We start from the raw sequence: 18,286 nt of genomic DNA, 5'->3' as shown, positions 1-18,286 counted from the left end.
GTAGGGCTCGTCTTAAACAGTTGGATGTTAGTTTTCACTGTTAGTTTCAGATCCAATTTGCAGGTACTGAAATCTTCTGATTGGCGAATTAAACTTTTTTCTTTTTTTTTTTATTGTTATCTTTGTTTTTTTACTCAGATGATTTTTATTTTAAATTTGCCATAAATAATAAATGAAAACTTATCACGGTTTACAATCAAGTTAGATAATTATTAACTATATACAAATTTACATTTAGCCTGACATTTTAAAACTTGCATGATAACAAATTACACAGATATAGTTTAATTAAAGTTAAATAGTACTTGCTTCAAGAGGAGGTTAGATCCATTTGCAAAGTATCAATCAAAGTTAGAACTTTTTTCCAAGGGTTTTTAGTTAATGGTCTAGGAAACAGTCTTAATTCTTTGTTTTTTATTTCCATTAAGGCTGTCCTCTTCAATAGACATATGAAATTTTCTTTGCTAGGAGCTGCTGTAGAATTCCATCTCTTTGTTATGCATTTCCTAGCTATAGCTAGTATAGTACAAAGTAAATGAAGGTCAGTCTTATTTGAAGTATAAGCATTATCAGTTATATTCAGTAATAACAAAGCCTTGGTCATAACAAAATTATCTGTATAAATCACCTGCAAGAAATTGTTAATACTTTCCCAAAAGGGTTTAATTTTTATAGAATCGTAGAAAATGTGAGACCAATCAGCTTTATTATACTGTTGACATCTCCAGCATAACCCATCATTAGAAGGATTTATTTTTGAAACTTTATCAGGGGTTAATAAGGATCTATGAAGGAATTTCCAGGTAAATATTCTCCAATAATGAGAACAAGAAGTTAATTTTACTGAGAGAAGTAAATTAGATTTATTTTCTGGGGTTAACTGAATCATATATCTTTTAGTAATATATTGCCAATATGCTGGTTTAAGTTGTGTTTTGTAATTTTTTTTATTAAATTATATAAATATGAAGTACCATTTTTCAATTTCTTATTATTATATAAAATTTCAAACAGTCTGGATATAAAATTTGGTGTATTTGAAAAAGAAGAATTATTTATGATACTACATAGATCCTTGGAGTACATCAATATATTCTGAAGCATTAACCATTCATGAGAATTCACTTTGTAAGTTGACATCATATATTGTAAATCCCATACTTGCTGATGTTGGTTATCTTTGTTTTTTTAATAACAATGAAGAACCACAGGCTGCCCACGTCAAGAATGTGTTCCAACTTTTTATTAGTAAAACAACAAGTTTAGCACTTTGTCCCTTCAAGGACTTCATCAGAACTTGTTGTTTTACTAATAAATAGTTGGAACACACTCTTGACCTGGACAGCGTGTGGTTCTTCATGGTTATTGGTACTTTACTGCACAGACTGCACGCAAAGGTGGTTATTTGTTTTTTTAATGTTAACTTTCTTTCATCATTTTTATTGTGCTAGGAATCATTGAGTTTAGTGAGGCACATTTTTATTTTATGATCTGCTTGTAGTTTGTGTAGGTAGAGTTTGATATTTCCTTTGCTAGTGTTAAGTTATGATTTGTAGACATTATGAATGTATGACGTTTGTTTTACTAGCATGAATGGAGTTTTGTTGTGGTCATTGATGAAGTTGGAAGAGTAGTGATAAATTCTTGGACAGCCTCAGAATGGTAATAAGGTCATAGAATAAAATGTACTTATACTGTGGCTGAGATAAAAGTTATTTTCATATCCTGTATTAAAATCCACTGTTGCAAGGACTACTCTTTGTCTCTCGGAAAAGTGGCACTAAAAGAGTGGTACTGAGAAATGCATTCTAATTTCAGAAATACTGCATCTTAGAATATTTCCCTTTACTGAAAGGCACAGTTATCTAAGAGATAGAATACAGAGCTAAGAAGTGCACAGGGGTGAACGTCTTTTAACATTTATTATAATTAGATCCAATTCACACTTGTTATTTATAATTATGTAATTGTTATGCTTGTCAGATGCACACATATGCATCTATATATATATATATATATATATATATATATATATATATATATATATATAAGAGAGAGTGAGAGGGGAAGGGTGTCATATCAGTCCTATAAAATCTATTTTTTGTAGAAGATAAGAACCTCTGCACCCCTCATCCCCTGGTATGTAAATATACCATCTCTGAGATCACACAACAGAGGGAATGAGCAAATTCAAATTGCACACCTGTTTCTCACTCTCATACAATGTATTGCCACCACACTGCAATTACCTGATTATTCAATCACTTGTGCCAACATAACAAAAGTTTGATATTCCAAGCTTTCAGCTAACATTTTCCTATATATAGTTTACAAATCTATCTAAATAGCTATATCTATTTATCTATGAATACACATATAGAGATTCATAGGTGTCTACTACAACAACTGGGGCCTTTTTGAACCTAGCCATGCATACCAAACCTCTGACAAGTGGAGAAACATGTTTACAGTAACTTTGTGGATTGATGTCCTTCCAGTCCTAAATGAATGATTACAGCATCATGAAAACATTTACGTACCCACAGGAGTAAAACTTGAAAGAACTCTTCAAAACAGCACATTCTAATGTGGAGTAGAAGGAGAGAAAGCCAAGTGCAAATCCAGTGACTGTCTGTGTCCCTGCACCTCTGTATATCTATATCCACTAAAAGATCACATAAGACTAGGGTAGGAGAACATTGTCATACCTCCACTCCTTTGCAATCCAACAAAACCAGACAGTTAAATTCAACAAATTTTCCCTAAAACCCAGCCAAAAATATGCATCCACTGAGCTCCTCCGTGATTGATTCTGAATAGCCACCCCAAGTGACAGCAGTCCTCAGCCTAGCATTATGGACAGTTGGACTACCCTTGTTTCTCCTGCCAAACGTGTTGACTTGGGTGTCTTGAGGCAGTATAGCAATTGCCTCATGTATACTAATATCCCTCTAATAATAACTCACTCTAGTACAGAGTGCAAGAGGTGTATTTAGACCAAGAATCTAGAATCTGTGCTGTATCACACTCAAAACAGTAGCACAGAGAAGGTTGTCAACTCACCCACCACTACATATGCTAATAGTACCATGACTCATACACATAGTATGCATCAAACCCATAAATCCACATACATGGAGGTTCTCTCAAAAAACTTACTAAAACACCAACCTCCAAAACACAAGACTGCTACAATTAACACAGTCCCCACAGCACCTATGACACATAGAATACCAGTGTCTCACCCACCAATCAGTTAGGTGAAACACTCAAAAAATACATTTTCTTGTCATTGGAGACTTAATAGTGAGACACAAAGATATCCCACTTACCAGGGTGGATAAGGAGAAAGTCAAGGTCAGCTGCCTGTCCCGTGCCAGGATTCAATCATGCATGCACTTAGGTCTCGCAGCAACAAGTGCAATTAAGACTCTGTCATAGTTCATGTTCATTTGAATGACCTGTGACTACCTCACTGGACTATATATGAAGAAAGACATGGTTGAGATCTCTGAGTATGTGTCCCAGGCAGATATGTCCCTAGCCTTGAGCAGCATACTACCCTCACCTAGAATGATGCCACGGTATAAACAAAAAGTGATTGGCTCAGTTTTTGGTGTCATTCAAAGGGGATCCAGTTTTTCTCAGCCTGGGAAGCCATGGTTGACAAACCTCACTGCTTTGCCAGAGATAGTTTATAACACCTGGCACCTCTAGGTTTTCAGCTGCTAGCAAAGGCTCTTGCTTACCTCATAGTGCCTTTTTTAGGCAAGGTTTCAAAAACAAGATTACCAGCATAAAATTAACCAATCAGAGCAAAATAAGGGTTATGCTGCTAAATACTAGGAGCTTAAACCAAAAACTGCACTCCCAGAAAGCACTTCTATCACTAGAAGATGTACAGTCACAGAAACCTGGTTCAAGGCCTCAGAGAGTACCCCAGCCTTGCCAGGCAACAATGCCTTGCACATCTTTAGATCACAAAATGAATATGTGAAAACCAAAGGAGGGGGTGTTTCAATCAATATTCACCTCTCATCTGGTTAGATTGGACAACCCCATGGATTTACTCCAGGTCAAAGACCCCCATTCTAGTCATAGCAGGTTATAGATCCCCTTTCATGGATCACAACACCCATGAAGCAAACTTGACCAAACTGGAGACAATCCAAATTTTACTGAACACACTGCTTATTGGAGGATTTCAATTATCCCACCATTTGATTGTATTTCTGTGGAGCTTTTCTCCCTGGGCCTCCACTGAATATGGGCTTCTGGCCCAGTCAGACTTTCCCAGTAAACATATGTAAATGAACAAATAAATACATCAACTGGGAAACTTACACTAGTCTTAACTCACTAACACAAAAGTTCCTTGACTTTGTTAATTCAAATGCCCTGGAACAAATTGTCCATACCCTGACAAGGGGAACAAATGTTCTGGATCTGGTCCTCACCAACATGTCAAACAGGTGTACTGCTGCAACTATCGGACCCTCGTTAGTTAAAACTGACCACAAATCAGTCACCTTCAAGCTGCACTAACACCTGAACTCACAAAGGGCGAAATCAAACAAAAACCTTCACCAAGGCAAACTATACCCTCCTAGGTGAAGTTAAAAATGCATTCCCAGCCCTACCCTCAAGTGGAAGTGGTAACTACACTGAGGTTTACACTAAAGCCCTGTAAGATCACTTGCATAAGTGTATAAACTTGACCTTACCAGAAAGATTCAAAGTCAGAGCCCGAAGTAAAAACAAGCTGCCATGGTGGACATCCAGCTTCAACAAACTTTACAATAAATGCAAAAAGTTGCTGTCCAAGAAAACAAAGGCAAGGTGCTAACAATGGAAAAGCACCCTCCTCAGCCTCAACAGGCAAATGAGACAACTTGTCAAATCCTCCAAGGGTTCCTTCAAGGGAAACTTAGCAAGTACAGCCAAGGATAACCATAAGGCCTTTTACAGCTACGTACATAACCTAAAGGGTAGGACCCAAGCATGTGCAGAACTAGTGGCTAATGGTATCACACACACTGACCCCACAGAGATAGCAAAATGGTAGTGGATAGGTTTGGCAAAAATGTAACTCCCTTATCCCCCTACTAACTTACCACAAACTTTCATCCAAACTCCCCCCCACCCTACAGTCAAGTGATATGCTTTATCTTACTCTTCAGCTTTTCTTCCTTCCATTCAACAAAGCCATACTGGCCAAGAGTGTATAATAATAATAATTGTGGAGGTAGTAAATGAAATAAGCCAATGGATCCCAAATGTTCTGAGGTGCATATTACAACTTGTTCCTACATTTTGCTCCATTGATTCAGTCTTAAATACATTTTTACTTCAAGGAAAAAATAAGTTATGTTAAATTTTTAATGTTAATGGTATCCAATAAGATGAGAAGTCAAATGTTGGCAAGGATACAAAAATCATATCTTGGAATACTAAAGTACAAAACATCATTATTTTGTTTTTTTTTTTTTTTTTTTATGGTTTGTCCACAGTCTTACAAAGAAGCCCTTATTGCCTGATCACGAATGTGACAACTGTGAGACAAAGGACTAATTAATATTTTTTGTCCTCAGTATACAAAATGACTTTGAAAAAAGTGTTGCTCGACAAAGTAGGCCTCAGAACAACAGTGTTACCCATACCAAACAAGTATTGAATAATAAAACTGCCCTTCACTGTGCATTTAGATTACAGCTGTTGAGAACACAGAACTGGTAGCAACAGTGAGAAAACAGCCTTGGGTTTTATATAACATATTACACTTTGTTTATTCTGTGTTTCAATGTTCATTATACAGTGTGTGTGTGCACAAGTAATGCGTACTGTAAACACAACATGAAGTGCTACATATACCCCAGCTTACATTGTGAAGATTATGCACAATCTATCATGGAACAACACTACCCACCTACCCATGTTGAATAAAGCATACAGATGAGTAGATAGTTTGGAGACAACTCAAGGGGAGAGCACCTTCTTATATTTCACACATATACACACACACATACGCACACACACACACACACACACACACACACACACACACACACACACACACACACACACACACACACATATAGGTTTACCTTTACATGTGCATAATGCACATGTGTGAAATCCAAAAGTCCGAAAGGACTTTTTCAAGTCCTCGGAAGGTCGAAAACAAAATGCATCGAATGTGCAATGAGCGAATGCACAGTAACATTCGCTCATTGCAGATTCGGCATTTTGTCTGAGTGCACTATAGTGGGGATCGGGAAGTGGACCCTTTCCCCACTGTAGTGCGACCTCAGAGTTAGAATAATAAAGTAGGGGGGAGTGTGGGGGGGTGCAGTCCCCCAAATGGGGGGTGTAGGGGGCTTGCCCCTTTCATTACACTATGTCTTTCGAACTGAGGTTTGAAAATCAGCAAATCTGGTTTTCGATTTGCTGATTTTTGAACTTCGGTGTAGATCAGACTGATGATTTTCGTCATTCCTGTTCGCACAAAGGGCCGTTTGGTAAGTTGATTTTCAACCTTTCAAAGGTAAACCATATATATATATATATATATATATATATATATATATATATATATATATATATATATGTGCATGTGTGTATGTGTGTGTGTGTGTGTGTGTGTGTGTGTGTGTGTGTGTGTGTGTGTGTGTGTGTATGTGTAGATATATAGACATATATTTGCATACATGCATATATGTGTGTATGTATATATATACATATGCATGCATATACATGCCTACATATATACGTGCATATATGTATGCATGCATACATGCATATTTCTCTAATTAGGGTGAAGTCACACCTTCATCATATTTGCAAGACTACTGACTTGTCCCATACCTACCATAGGGAGTCAAATATATATGCATGCACATACATACATACATACATGCATACATACTTTATGTACAAAATGGGTAAAAGGGGTTGAAGCTGATGTAATCACACACGCACACACACACACACACACACACACACACACACACACATATATATATATATATATATATATATATATATGGGATCCGTACAGATCCTTGAAGACAAAATCACCAAAACTAATTTCAGTTTGGCATACTTGCACGAAAGTGCTTTTCACCGAAGCAGCACTTTAGCATAAGTATGCCTGTTTGTGAGACCGCACTATGGTGTGGATAAGGGAAAATTCCCTTTTCCTCACTGTAGTGCGGTCTCGGAGAGAGAATATTAAAGTAGGGGGGTGTGGGGGGTCTATATATATATATATATATATATATATATATATCCACAGTGGGCACCAATTAAGGGTATGATAAAAATGTGTATATGCATTGAACAATGGAGTATCTACGAACACACTCACATAAAGGTGAAAATCTAAAGACCAGAATAACACAGAATGAAGACTTTGGATACCAGCACTGAGCTTGTAGATCTTAATCATAAGTGGTTCATGACACACAGTAAAATGGCAAATGACAGTTACTTTAGTGGCAAGCAAACTTAAGCTGCTGGAACATTTGAGGGACACTAGCGATAAAAAGGTGGAGAGTCATTTAGGAATGCATTTTCTGCATCATCATGGGGGTAATGGTAGTTGTCTTCAGAGTACAATTGCAGAAAAGGGTAACATTTTTAATAATATGGATTTGAAGGCTATGTTGCTTTCTAAGGAAAGTTTATTTTTATTTTAAAATACAGAACACTGATACCTGCTGGACTTAATGTAGAGTGTAATTGGAAAATGTTACTGTAGTATGGTTAGGGATTGGTTAAATTATTTAATTGTTTTAATTATTGTAAAGTTCTGATTTGTTGTACTAGTTTTGGAATACATATTTAATTCAAAAGTGCTTTTTTCAGTTTTAACTCTTGAAAACGCTTTTGGCTGAGCCGCTGGAGAGTGTTTAATAAGATTTGGGCCTTTTACTGGCCTTAATGTTTTTTTATGTTTATTTTTCTTGTTTGTAGTTTGTTTATTCAATTGTTCGCTTTAGCCAGTGACCCATCTTTTTAACTGCCATGCATTTTTAGAGAAGAAGGAGTAGATATTGCACAGAGCACCATGGAACAATACATCTAATAACGTCCTAAGCAAACGATAGACCATGGTAATAATTTAAAAAGTAGAGAGTTACCTAGAGCTTGGGAAAGACTTTTGGAGGATCAGTATAATCAAAGAACTGTGAACCCCTTTACTACAGTTAGACAGAGTTCTGGTGTTGAACTTTCTTTGGAGGTAAAAGCTATTGTGGGCAAATTAAAATGTCTTTTATTTAAAGATAATTCAGTATAAAATAATTTGGATAGTTTGCAAAGATATACTGATTTAGACGTCACACCGATGGGTTTGAGGGTTTTTAGAAATCCCTCTATGCTGTTTGATTCCACCAGTGTGCAGGACAAACAGTTTGAAATGTGTTGGAAGGCAGCAGCACATCACTGTGTTATGGAATGGGTTATTATTTGAATTGAGATGGCCTTGGTGAAGCAATGTGTGCATAAATATTGCTGATGATTTTTCCTGTCTATCAAGACAGTTATTCCTGTCACACTTTGAGCAACAACTAGGGAATATGAATTAAAAATTAAAACAATTCTCCAAGGGGAACAATTGAACAAAAAATGAAAAAATTTAAAACGGAGATAAATGATTATAAAAGTGGTTCAGTCTTTCATGCTAGAACCAATAAGAAGAGACATAAGGGAGGTGGGCAGTCCTCTAGTGGAGAAGGAAGTCATCGGCAACATAGAGTTTCTTTTAGATCCCTGGAAGCCATTAGTTCTTTGAATTTGGACATTGTGGAATTAGTGTATTCACCTTTGCCACTGGCTCCCCATCTTTCCTATTTAGAGGAGAAGTTTGTGGAGAACGGAGAGGTGAGAGTTCACCACGAAAGAGAGAACAGTCAGATACATCTAAAGAGAGGCAGTTCCATGGACATGACAAAAGAAAAAATGGTATTAATTTAAAGACACTGCTTTCTGTTGTTTCTAACTTTGCACCTGCTAATAATACTGAAGGATTTTTGCTGAGTTTGTTAGGTGTGGAATTGACTGATGCAGAATGTTCTGTTTTAAACTATCAACTAAAATTTGTGCCCACTGTTTTACTTAGATTGCATAATATTTAAATAGAGATGTGTGTTAGAAAACTGCATTTATTAAATTATTTTTCATTGCAGAATGAAAATAATGCACAATTAGTTGAAAATTCAAGGGGGATTTGAATGATACTTTTGTGTCTTATGAAGAAGAAAAATATGAAATGTTTTTTCTTGTTATTCTTCCTTTGAGGAAAATGCAAATGTAAATGCATATTGTTTTAGATACTGCAGATATTGTTTGAAAAAGTGATTTTATTCCTCCCTTCACACATGAGGGTGTTGAAAATTTTTCAACTATGTTAAAATTTGCCTTAGAGATGGCTTTTAGAGAATTTGAAAAAAAAAATAAAAGTAAGGTGAAATAAAATTTGACTAAGGTAGAGTGGTTGACCTTAAAAACTTTGAGTCAGCAAAATTATTTAGTGTTTAAGCCATCTGGTAAAGGCACCAAGATAGTAATAATGCATTATTCTCAGTATGAAAAAATATATTGTGATAATTTAAATGAGCCTAATAGTTATAAGGTAGTTATGATGGCAGAATATGAAAAAGCTGTGCTAGTACTAGTACAGAAGGGCTGTAGGTTGGGTTATTTATCTAAGGAAGATGTAGTTAAGAAATTGCCTGTAAAGGGCTATACCTTGGCAACATTTTCTTGTTTGCCTAATGTACATAAGAGCCTAATTTCCCCACCTGGTAGACCTATTGTGTCAGCATGTAACTATTCTTTACATAATGTGGGTCTTTCACTACATAAGAACTTGTTACCCTCTGTGGTGAAATTAGATTCCTATATATGTGACAGTTTGGGATTTTTTAGATAAAATTAAGTCAGAATAATTGGAAGGAAGATTTGGTTTGACAGTGGATGTAAAACACCTCTACACCAATATTCAACATGCCTGGCTTTGAATTACTTTTTGGTTTAAGTTTAATGGAAGGATATGCCATCAGTTGAAGGGGACAGCCATGAGGGCTCCTTTTGCCCCTATATATGGCAACCTGTTTATGGGTTTATTTGAGATTACATTTCTTTATAATTCGGATATTTATAAAAACATGTAATCGACTGTTTTAGGTTTATTGATTATTTCATTTTTTTTTAATGTGATGGTGGGGAGTCATTAGTTAATGTTTTTTTTTTTACCATAGTTACATCAAAATATGATTGTCTTGCAATTTGCTGGTATGCAGTGTGAGAGAAAGGTGGTATTTTTGGATTTGGAGTTGGATGGTGTCATGAATGTTGGCATTAGAACAAGTGTGCATAGAAAATTTGAGAATGGCAATCATGTTTTGGATGGAACAAGTTGCCATCCACCAATCTCATTAAGTTGTTACCTTATGGGGAGTTACTCCATATTCAGAGGCATTGTAATGATGAAAGAGTACTTGAGGGGGAATTTTTAAGGATTTGTACTCAGTTTAAACAGAGGGGTTATGAGGTTCAGGATATTAAAAAATCACTGAGTAGTTTGTTAAGGGTCAGTTATTTCAAAATAATAGATTTTATTTGTCTAGAAGGATTACAGAGTTGCATGAGGAAAATAAGATACACTTTGTTACAGCATATACTGTTTTTTCAGAGTTTCTGGTGTAATTAAATACTATTGGGATTTTTTTGTTGAAAGATAGAGATTTAATTAGGTCCCTATCCAAGAAACCATCTTTTTCCTACAAGAGGAGATGTTATATAAAATACATGGTAGTTCACAGTCATTATTTCATAGCTGATATGAGAATAGAGTTGGGGGTTAGAAGTGTTGGTAGAATCCCTTGTAGAAATTGTTCATTGTATAAATATATTGTGCTTTTTTAATAAAATGAATAATGTTATTTACACTCCTAGGGAGATTTATAGTTGCAGCATGAAGCGTGTCATCTATGCACTGATATTTTATGCAGCCTTTTTTACATACGGGGAAGCAAAAGGGCTTTCAGGTATATCAGGAATAAACATGTGGAGAGTCCTTCAGCAATGCATTTTCTTCATCATCATGGGGGTGATGGTAGTTGTCTTCAGTGTACAATTTCAGAAAAGGTTAAAGTTTTTAATAATACTGATTTGAAGTCTAGGTTACTTTTTAAGGAAAGTTTATTTATTTTAAAATACAGAACACTGACACCTGCTGTACTTAATGTAGAATGTAACTGAAAAATGTAGTATGGTTAGGGATTGGTTAAAGGATTTAATTGTTTTAATTATTGTAAAGTTCTGATTTATTGTACTTTTATTGGAATATGTATTTAATTAAAAAATGTTTTGTTCAGTTTTAACTCTTAAAAGGCCTTTTGGCCAAGGCACTGGAGAATGTTTAATAAAATGTGGTTCTTTTACTGGCCTTGGTGGTTTTTATGTTTTTTTTTTTCTTGCTTGTAGTTTGTTTGTTTAACTGACTCATCTGCCTGTGTCTGAAATATTTCCTAGTAATACTAAAACCCTGTAATGTTCTATGTGCCTCTTTAGCCTTGGTTTTCAAGCCTTGTCTTGCATGTGCCTTACAGTGTGAAACTGTCTCTTCTTTATCTAGCATTCCATTGCAAGTACACATATCTTTCCCTTGAGAAAGGAACCCTTGCTGATGTACTAGAGTTTCATTTAACTTCAGTATATCCATGTATAATGCACTTTGATAACATTTCCATGTGTGTGTGTGTGTGTGTGTGTGTGTGTGTGTGTGTGTGTGTATCAGTATCTCATCAAATATCAAACATTGGCAAAAGTGAACTTTGAAAGAACAATAATTTTAGACTGAATATAAAATAATAGAAAAATAAGCGAAATTAAAAGTAATTTTTTTGCAGGGGGGTAAGCCCCCCCTATATTCACTGCACTGGCTCCTAATTATATATATATATCAACTCCAAAATCACACAACAGTCGGATAAGGGCAAATTCCCTCATCTTCATGCACCGCGATCTCATACTAAACACTGCCAGCCAAACTCTATTGAAAACACTTGCTCAAATGAGCATTCACTGTTTTGACCTGCAACCCTATCTGTCAAAATATATAGGTGTCATAGAGTTTGTCGTGAGTGACACTGTTTTTGGCAATTTTTATCTTTGGTGCAAATGGTCACATTATTAGTTTGACTGTAATATATGTAGGGAGTTTACCTCTTTCTCCATGGTTGTGTGACTGCGGAGTTAGTGTATTTAATTTCCAGACATGGAGATCCCATGTTGGAAGCTGTGGGGGACAAATGCCCCCCACATGTAGAAACAAAGTCTGTGGTTATTTTAGGTGATTGCAGATGTAACGCATTTGTTTCATTTGCAATCACTTTAATACAATGTTATCTTTTTTAGATGATAATGGTTGCCAAAGAACTGTTTTACTGTTGATCAGTGTTTCAATGGTGATCTAAAGAAACATAATGATATATAGGACTACACACACACACACACACACACACACACACACACACACACACACACACACACACACACACACACACACACACACACACACACACACACACACACACAGTTGTTTGTTCTTAAAGTGCATGTGTATATATACATGCCCAGTTAGCATACTGCTTAATGGTTTATTGTGTCTGTTTGTGAATTTGATAGGGTTGCCTACACCAAAGGGTGTGTCATCAAAGGGATGTTCAGAAGTTTTGTGATTTGACGTAGACAGACAAAAGAGAGAGAGAGAGAGAGAGAGAGAAGCATTTTATGGCAATAAGGTACAAGTACCTTTAGGGTAAATCACTGCCACTATCTTGATGGAATGAGACTTCAGCTTTGAATCTGGAGATTGAGGAAGAGCCCCTAGGGAGCTATTACGGAAGGGTGAAGATTGTCTGGAAGATGTCCTTAAAATCTAATAAAGGGGTAATAGCTGTTGTGATCTAAAGGAGAAACTAATGGAATTACTCTTACCAATAAGATAGAGAGCTAAAGAGAAAAGACTGGTTTTGGTTAGAATTATTTTAACCAGACAACCTTGGGAATTGAAAAAAAATTGTATGAAAGAATTCAGAAATGCACATATCTATTCTTAAAACAGAAAAGCTGGTTCCAGAGATGGTTCTCTGTTTGCAATCACAACTAATTCTTACTATAGATCTTCATATTTGTATTTATAAATATAGATATATGTGCACAGATAATATCAGGTGAAAAGGCGTTACACAAATTTCTGATTTCTCTCTTCTCATGTGAATTTTTGCAAATTTTGTTTCTAGCAGTTCCTTCACATTATTGATCTGACATGCCACTCATATATGCAGTTTAATTCTATAAACATTATTGACAGTTTTAAGATGTGTTTACTGAACAACATACATAAAATATGAAGTTATTGAAAAGTGTTACACTCTGTTAAGTGTGAAAATTTGGTGGAATGCTGAACAGAACAGGAAGCAGTTATCACTGAAATGAAGGCAAAAGTAAGTTAATAGCAAGATTAAATGTGATGAACCAAAGCGAGGTGCTTTGGGCATCCATCAGAAAAGTCAAAGGAAACAGTGAAAGGGAGAGCATCACAATAACTTATAGCTGCCTTTTAAGCCTCTGAGGTGATGTTCAAAGTGCACGGTATACACAAATTAAGAAAAGGTAACATTTTTAATATACATCACTGATTTAAATATAGCACATACAGAAGTTAGAAAACACTTGTTCTGGATTAAGGTGAAAGCTGCAACTAATGTTAGTTATGTTTGTGTGAAAAAAACTGTGACAAATGTCAGGAATAATTTTTCAGTGAAGAAAATTGGAGAAAAACAAATTATCTCTGATTCAAGCCATCCTTTCATGAAGAAATCCTAATGCAAAGAGATGGCCAATAAAATGTTGCCATAAGCCTAAGAATGTATGATATTTAAAAGGTTTTGCACTGAGTATGGGCAGAGAGAGTAAAGTACATTAACAAAGATATTCTTCTAAATTATAATAAACAATTAAATTCTGTTCCCCGGAGCTGTAAAACTGAAACACTAATCTCTGGGTTACTGTGCTGCCATTATTTCAGGGTCATTGTAAAAACATTTTAAAACATAGTCTGTTAATTATATTAAAATGCACACAGCATATGTTTTCTTTTCTTCTTAGTACTTAAACATACTTAAAAGTGAACACTTCAGAGTGTTTGGATCTAATTTCAAATTCAGGTTTGTTTTTAAATAGTTCAATGTGCTGGTTTCAGTTTTGTGTGAAAACAGGTTTAGTAAGAATGGTCAGGTTGTCCTAATGCAGTGAATAAAAGTATTGTGTGAGAGAGAGAGAGGATGATTATATTAGTACACACAGTAATGTGGGGCATTTTAGAGACACCATATCATATGATATATTTCAGTATGTCTTTGATTTCTTGTACTCAGAAGCTGAAAAATAAAACTTTCGTTTTAGCTGTGTACACTCGGGTACCTACTCACTTCACATTTTGATAAAGTTGACATCAAACGGTTGCAGGCAGTGAAAGCAATGGTGTACATAGGTGTAATAAAACCACTGAGCAAACCGAATGCTAAGGCAGACAGCACAAATCAAAAGCTTCCAAACTGTATTTTATAAACAATGCAACCATATTTCAGAGATTTTAAAAGTGACTGTAGTAGCTAATGATAAGGAATTATTTATGATGTTTGAATCCTGCATATTATTGTAAATTATGCACATTCATCAACCATGTAGACTAAATTATATTTGAGCAATGCTTTTCAGTAAAGGACATTCATTAAATTTACAGTCCACTTTCTTTTTTTTGTGTGTTGTTGCAGGTACACAGCTGTTGCAATGCCAATGTTATACAACACCCGCTACAGCTCCAAACGCAGAGTCACTGTTATGATCTCTGTGGTCTGGGTATTATCATTTGCAATATCATGCCCACTTCTATTTGGACTGAATAATACAGGTAAGAAAGCATGAAGATTTCATGCCATCACTATTTTCAGACTTTTCTGTCTGCTGTGCTTGTATCTGCATAATTTTTGTTGGTAACAACTGATTATTTTAAGTTATGACCAGAATGAAGGAGAACATTCTAGAGTTGCTTAACAGAACTCATCAGGTCATCATGTCATCTGTTAAACATTTGGATCTGTCCCATAAATGTCAGTAGTTTTGACATTCATATACTTCTTTTAAATCTAGTTAGGAGATCTACTATACATCATAGATTCCTGTAATATCCTCCCTAGAGAATATTGATCTCCTGTATTCTCTTTGTACTCTGATTAGAACACCCAAAGATTATAGATCACAGAAAAATAGCATTGCCAGATGTGTCCTACTTGCTGATCCCCACAACTGAAAACTTCTAAATAACCTAAATTTGTTGCCAAATTACTGAAAGGTTCACTAATTTTCTATGCTGCTTACTGCATAAAATTCTAAATGACAGCTACGGCCCTCTCCCAAAAGAAAAAGAAAACTTCCAGTCAGGGAACTGAATTTCTCTCTAAGAAATTCCCAGAGCAACTTAATATCACTCAGTTGTCCCTATTTAAAACAGTCTTTGGTGAGAGTCCCTTCTCATGGACAGACCCACCTCAATGGAACAATCTGCCAGCTGAAACAAAGAATTAAGACAATTTCATCAAGTTGAAGTAGTCCCTTTCTGTGCATCTCTTCAAGAAAGGTGCTTGCAAATACTTTAGGGATAATGGAGAAACTATTTAAAAGGCTTAAAATTACAAAAATGTTTACAGTTTCTCAACTCATTTCCTTTGCTGTTTAACTTTTTTTACCACTGTGTTCTCTTATTAGTCTCTAGAGCTGTCTCTGCCACTGCTGTTTTTTTATTAATTTCCATTTCAGTTGTTCTTTTTCTTTTCAAAGAATTTCAGATTTAAGTCTTTAAGAAGCAATTTCATGTAGACAAACAGTACTGCAACCCGTGTAAGCTGGTACAAACCTACTTTACTAGAAATGTATAAGGACTGAATTGCTTTCTGCGTTATAAAAAGACTCTGTGAACTTTTACAATTATGTAAACCTATCACTCTTACATTTGACGTGTATAACTTAAGTTTGTTACTCTTCATTGCATATGAGCCTGGGATATGGCTGAAAAGGGTCTCTGCACCAATCTATTCACCCATTTATCAAATAATAAATAAAAAATAAATATAATTAAAAAGAAATAACACAAAAGAAGATGGTGCAGTCAAACAAATTATGGCCAGAAGTATATGGGCTGACCACTGACTTCACTTCTAGATTTGACTGTCCCTGTACATATACTATAATTGTATGAATTTACGCTGAAATTGTTAATATGATAGTACAACATTTCAGAGTACTGTATATGTGTTTTTTGAAAAATGATTGATGATTTTTGAACATCTTCAGCAAGATCTGATATTTTTCTACACGTTAAGCCATGGCATGTTAAGAACATTTGGTTTTCAATTTATTAACTCCTGCTTCCTTTCTTGCCCAAATCCCTATCTCTCCCTTTGTTTTTCCTTTGGGTTTATTGTCTCCTTTCTCCTTCTTCCTGGTATAATTTTTACACTTGTAATATTGTAATATCTCTTTTCATCACTTTTTAATTTTTTGTTACCCTCATTTTTTCATTCTAGCAAGTATGTGTCATTTTCCCCTCCATGTCCAGTAGCGTCTTCTGTAACTCATGTTTTTAATCCCTTCCAGTTTGAGTGATGATGCTTTTAATTTCTGTACTCAGCAAACTGATCTTGTTTACTTCTCTTTCTTCCAAGATGCTGTCTTCTTTCTTCATGCTCCATATAAAGAATTCTTAAATATGTTTTTTTTTTTCCTTTTGAAATGCATCTTCCCAAACTTTTAGTCCCTGTGCCTATGCTTTCTGTGCACACTAACAACCTCAGAAAATGTGCATTATTGCTGGCTCTTCCTCCTTCCTCTTCCAGCATCTATTATTGCTCTTACTACCCTATTTTACCAATCTCATGGTGGTTAAATACCATGTATGAAGTATTCTCAGTTTTTGATTTCCCACTTTCTGTACTTTCTGAATGTGCCTTATAGGCTGAATTCTCTTCCTCCAACATCCTATAACTCTTATCCATCCCTTTTCCCTTTCCAGATTCTTTCTCATTTTCTTTTCCTTAGCTCTTCAAAGGGTTTTTTGCCACTGTAACCTCTTTTATTTCATCCAGAGTACCATCCTCTTTTGACATCCCTCCTTATCATTTTTTCCTGTTGTACTCTCTGTGTTCTTTTTCCAGATGTTCCTGAGTATCACATAGTACCACCATTGGGCCTCTAGTATTCTTTATTTCATTAACTCATCTAATATTTTATGTATCTTTCCCTACCATCATTTTCTCTGCATACCAACAATTTCTCTTGAGCTGTCCCATGTCTCCTCCAGATTTCTTAATTTTTCTTCCTTATTTTGGCCTTCCACCCTTCTGTTCCACATAGAATTTGGGGGTTCTCTTCACTTCACTTCATGTATTCAGGTTCCTTTATTGTCCATCTACCTCTTGTCCCTTCCAGTATATAAATTCTAGTAGTTCCCTCAGTTTGCCTTCCTGTCGTAAAACCATTTTACTCTACTTATATTATTTCCTTCCTGTCAATATCTTTTCCAAAATCTTGATATCTACATTAGTCAAAGAGATAAGTCTATGATTTCCCACTTCCTCCCCTTGTCCTCTTTCTTTAGTCATCATGATTATTCTGCCGTCCTCATATTTTTAGGTATTTTGACCAAGTCCTGTATTCTCTTGAATTCTTTCTCTAGGACCTCCCAAATATCCTCCCCTCCCCTCCATATTTGTAGAATTCCAGAGGGACTCTTTGTGGCCCTCCAGCTTTAATCCCCTTCATCGTGTATGCTACTTTCCTTATCTTATACCTTGCCACCTCTACATTCAATTTACTCCTGTTTATCCTCTAGTGTATTTCCCTCTATATTCTTTCCCAAGTTAAATTCTCCAGACTTATTTCCCTTCCTGTTGTTCACAAATTTCCCTGTACTATTTCTTAAATCTATCCCTAATTAGCTCAGCTTCTAAATATTCTCCATTTCTTTCCCTTTTCATCAGTGCCTTGCTCTCTGCCTGCTTCTTCGTGCATTTCCGAGTTAGCTAATCACCTTCCTCACTATCCACCAATAGTCCCTCCAGTACCATTATTAAATTTCTTGTGCTATAGTACTTTTACTCCATAATTCCATTCCTATTGCCTTTTCCCTGATATGTAGGATTTCGCTTCCACATTCATT

At 35.6% G+C, this 18,286-nt stretch overlaps 1 protein-coding gene across 1 annotated transcript in view; it reads left to right on the top strand.

Annotated features, from left to right (window-relative positions):
- DRD2 (dopamine receptor D2) overlaps window positions 1-18,286 on the top strand; it is a 1,643,650-nt gene that overhangs the window by 1,356,560 nt on the left and 268,804 nt on the right. The window contains exon 5 of the mRNA XM_044081065.1: window positions 14,847-14,983. Coding sequence (XP_043937000.1) covers window positions 14,847-14,983 — 137 coding nt within the window. The remainder of the gene's footprint in view (window positions 1-14,846; window positions 14,984-18,286) is intronic.

The sequence above is a fragment of the Protopterus annectens genome, chromosome 8.part0, assembly GCF_019279795.1.
Source record: "Protopterus annectens isolate FY-2018-M chromosome 8.part0, PAN1.0, whole genome shotgun sequence".
Classification (NCBI taxonomy): Eukaryota; Metazoa; Chordata; order Ceratodontiformes; family Protopteridae; genus Protopterus; species Protopterus annectens.
This window is presented reverse-complemented; position numbering and strand designations above follow the sequence as displayed.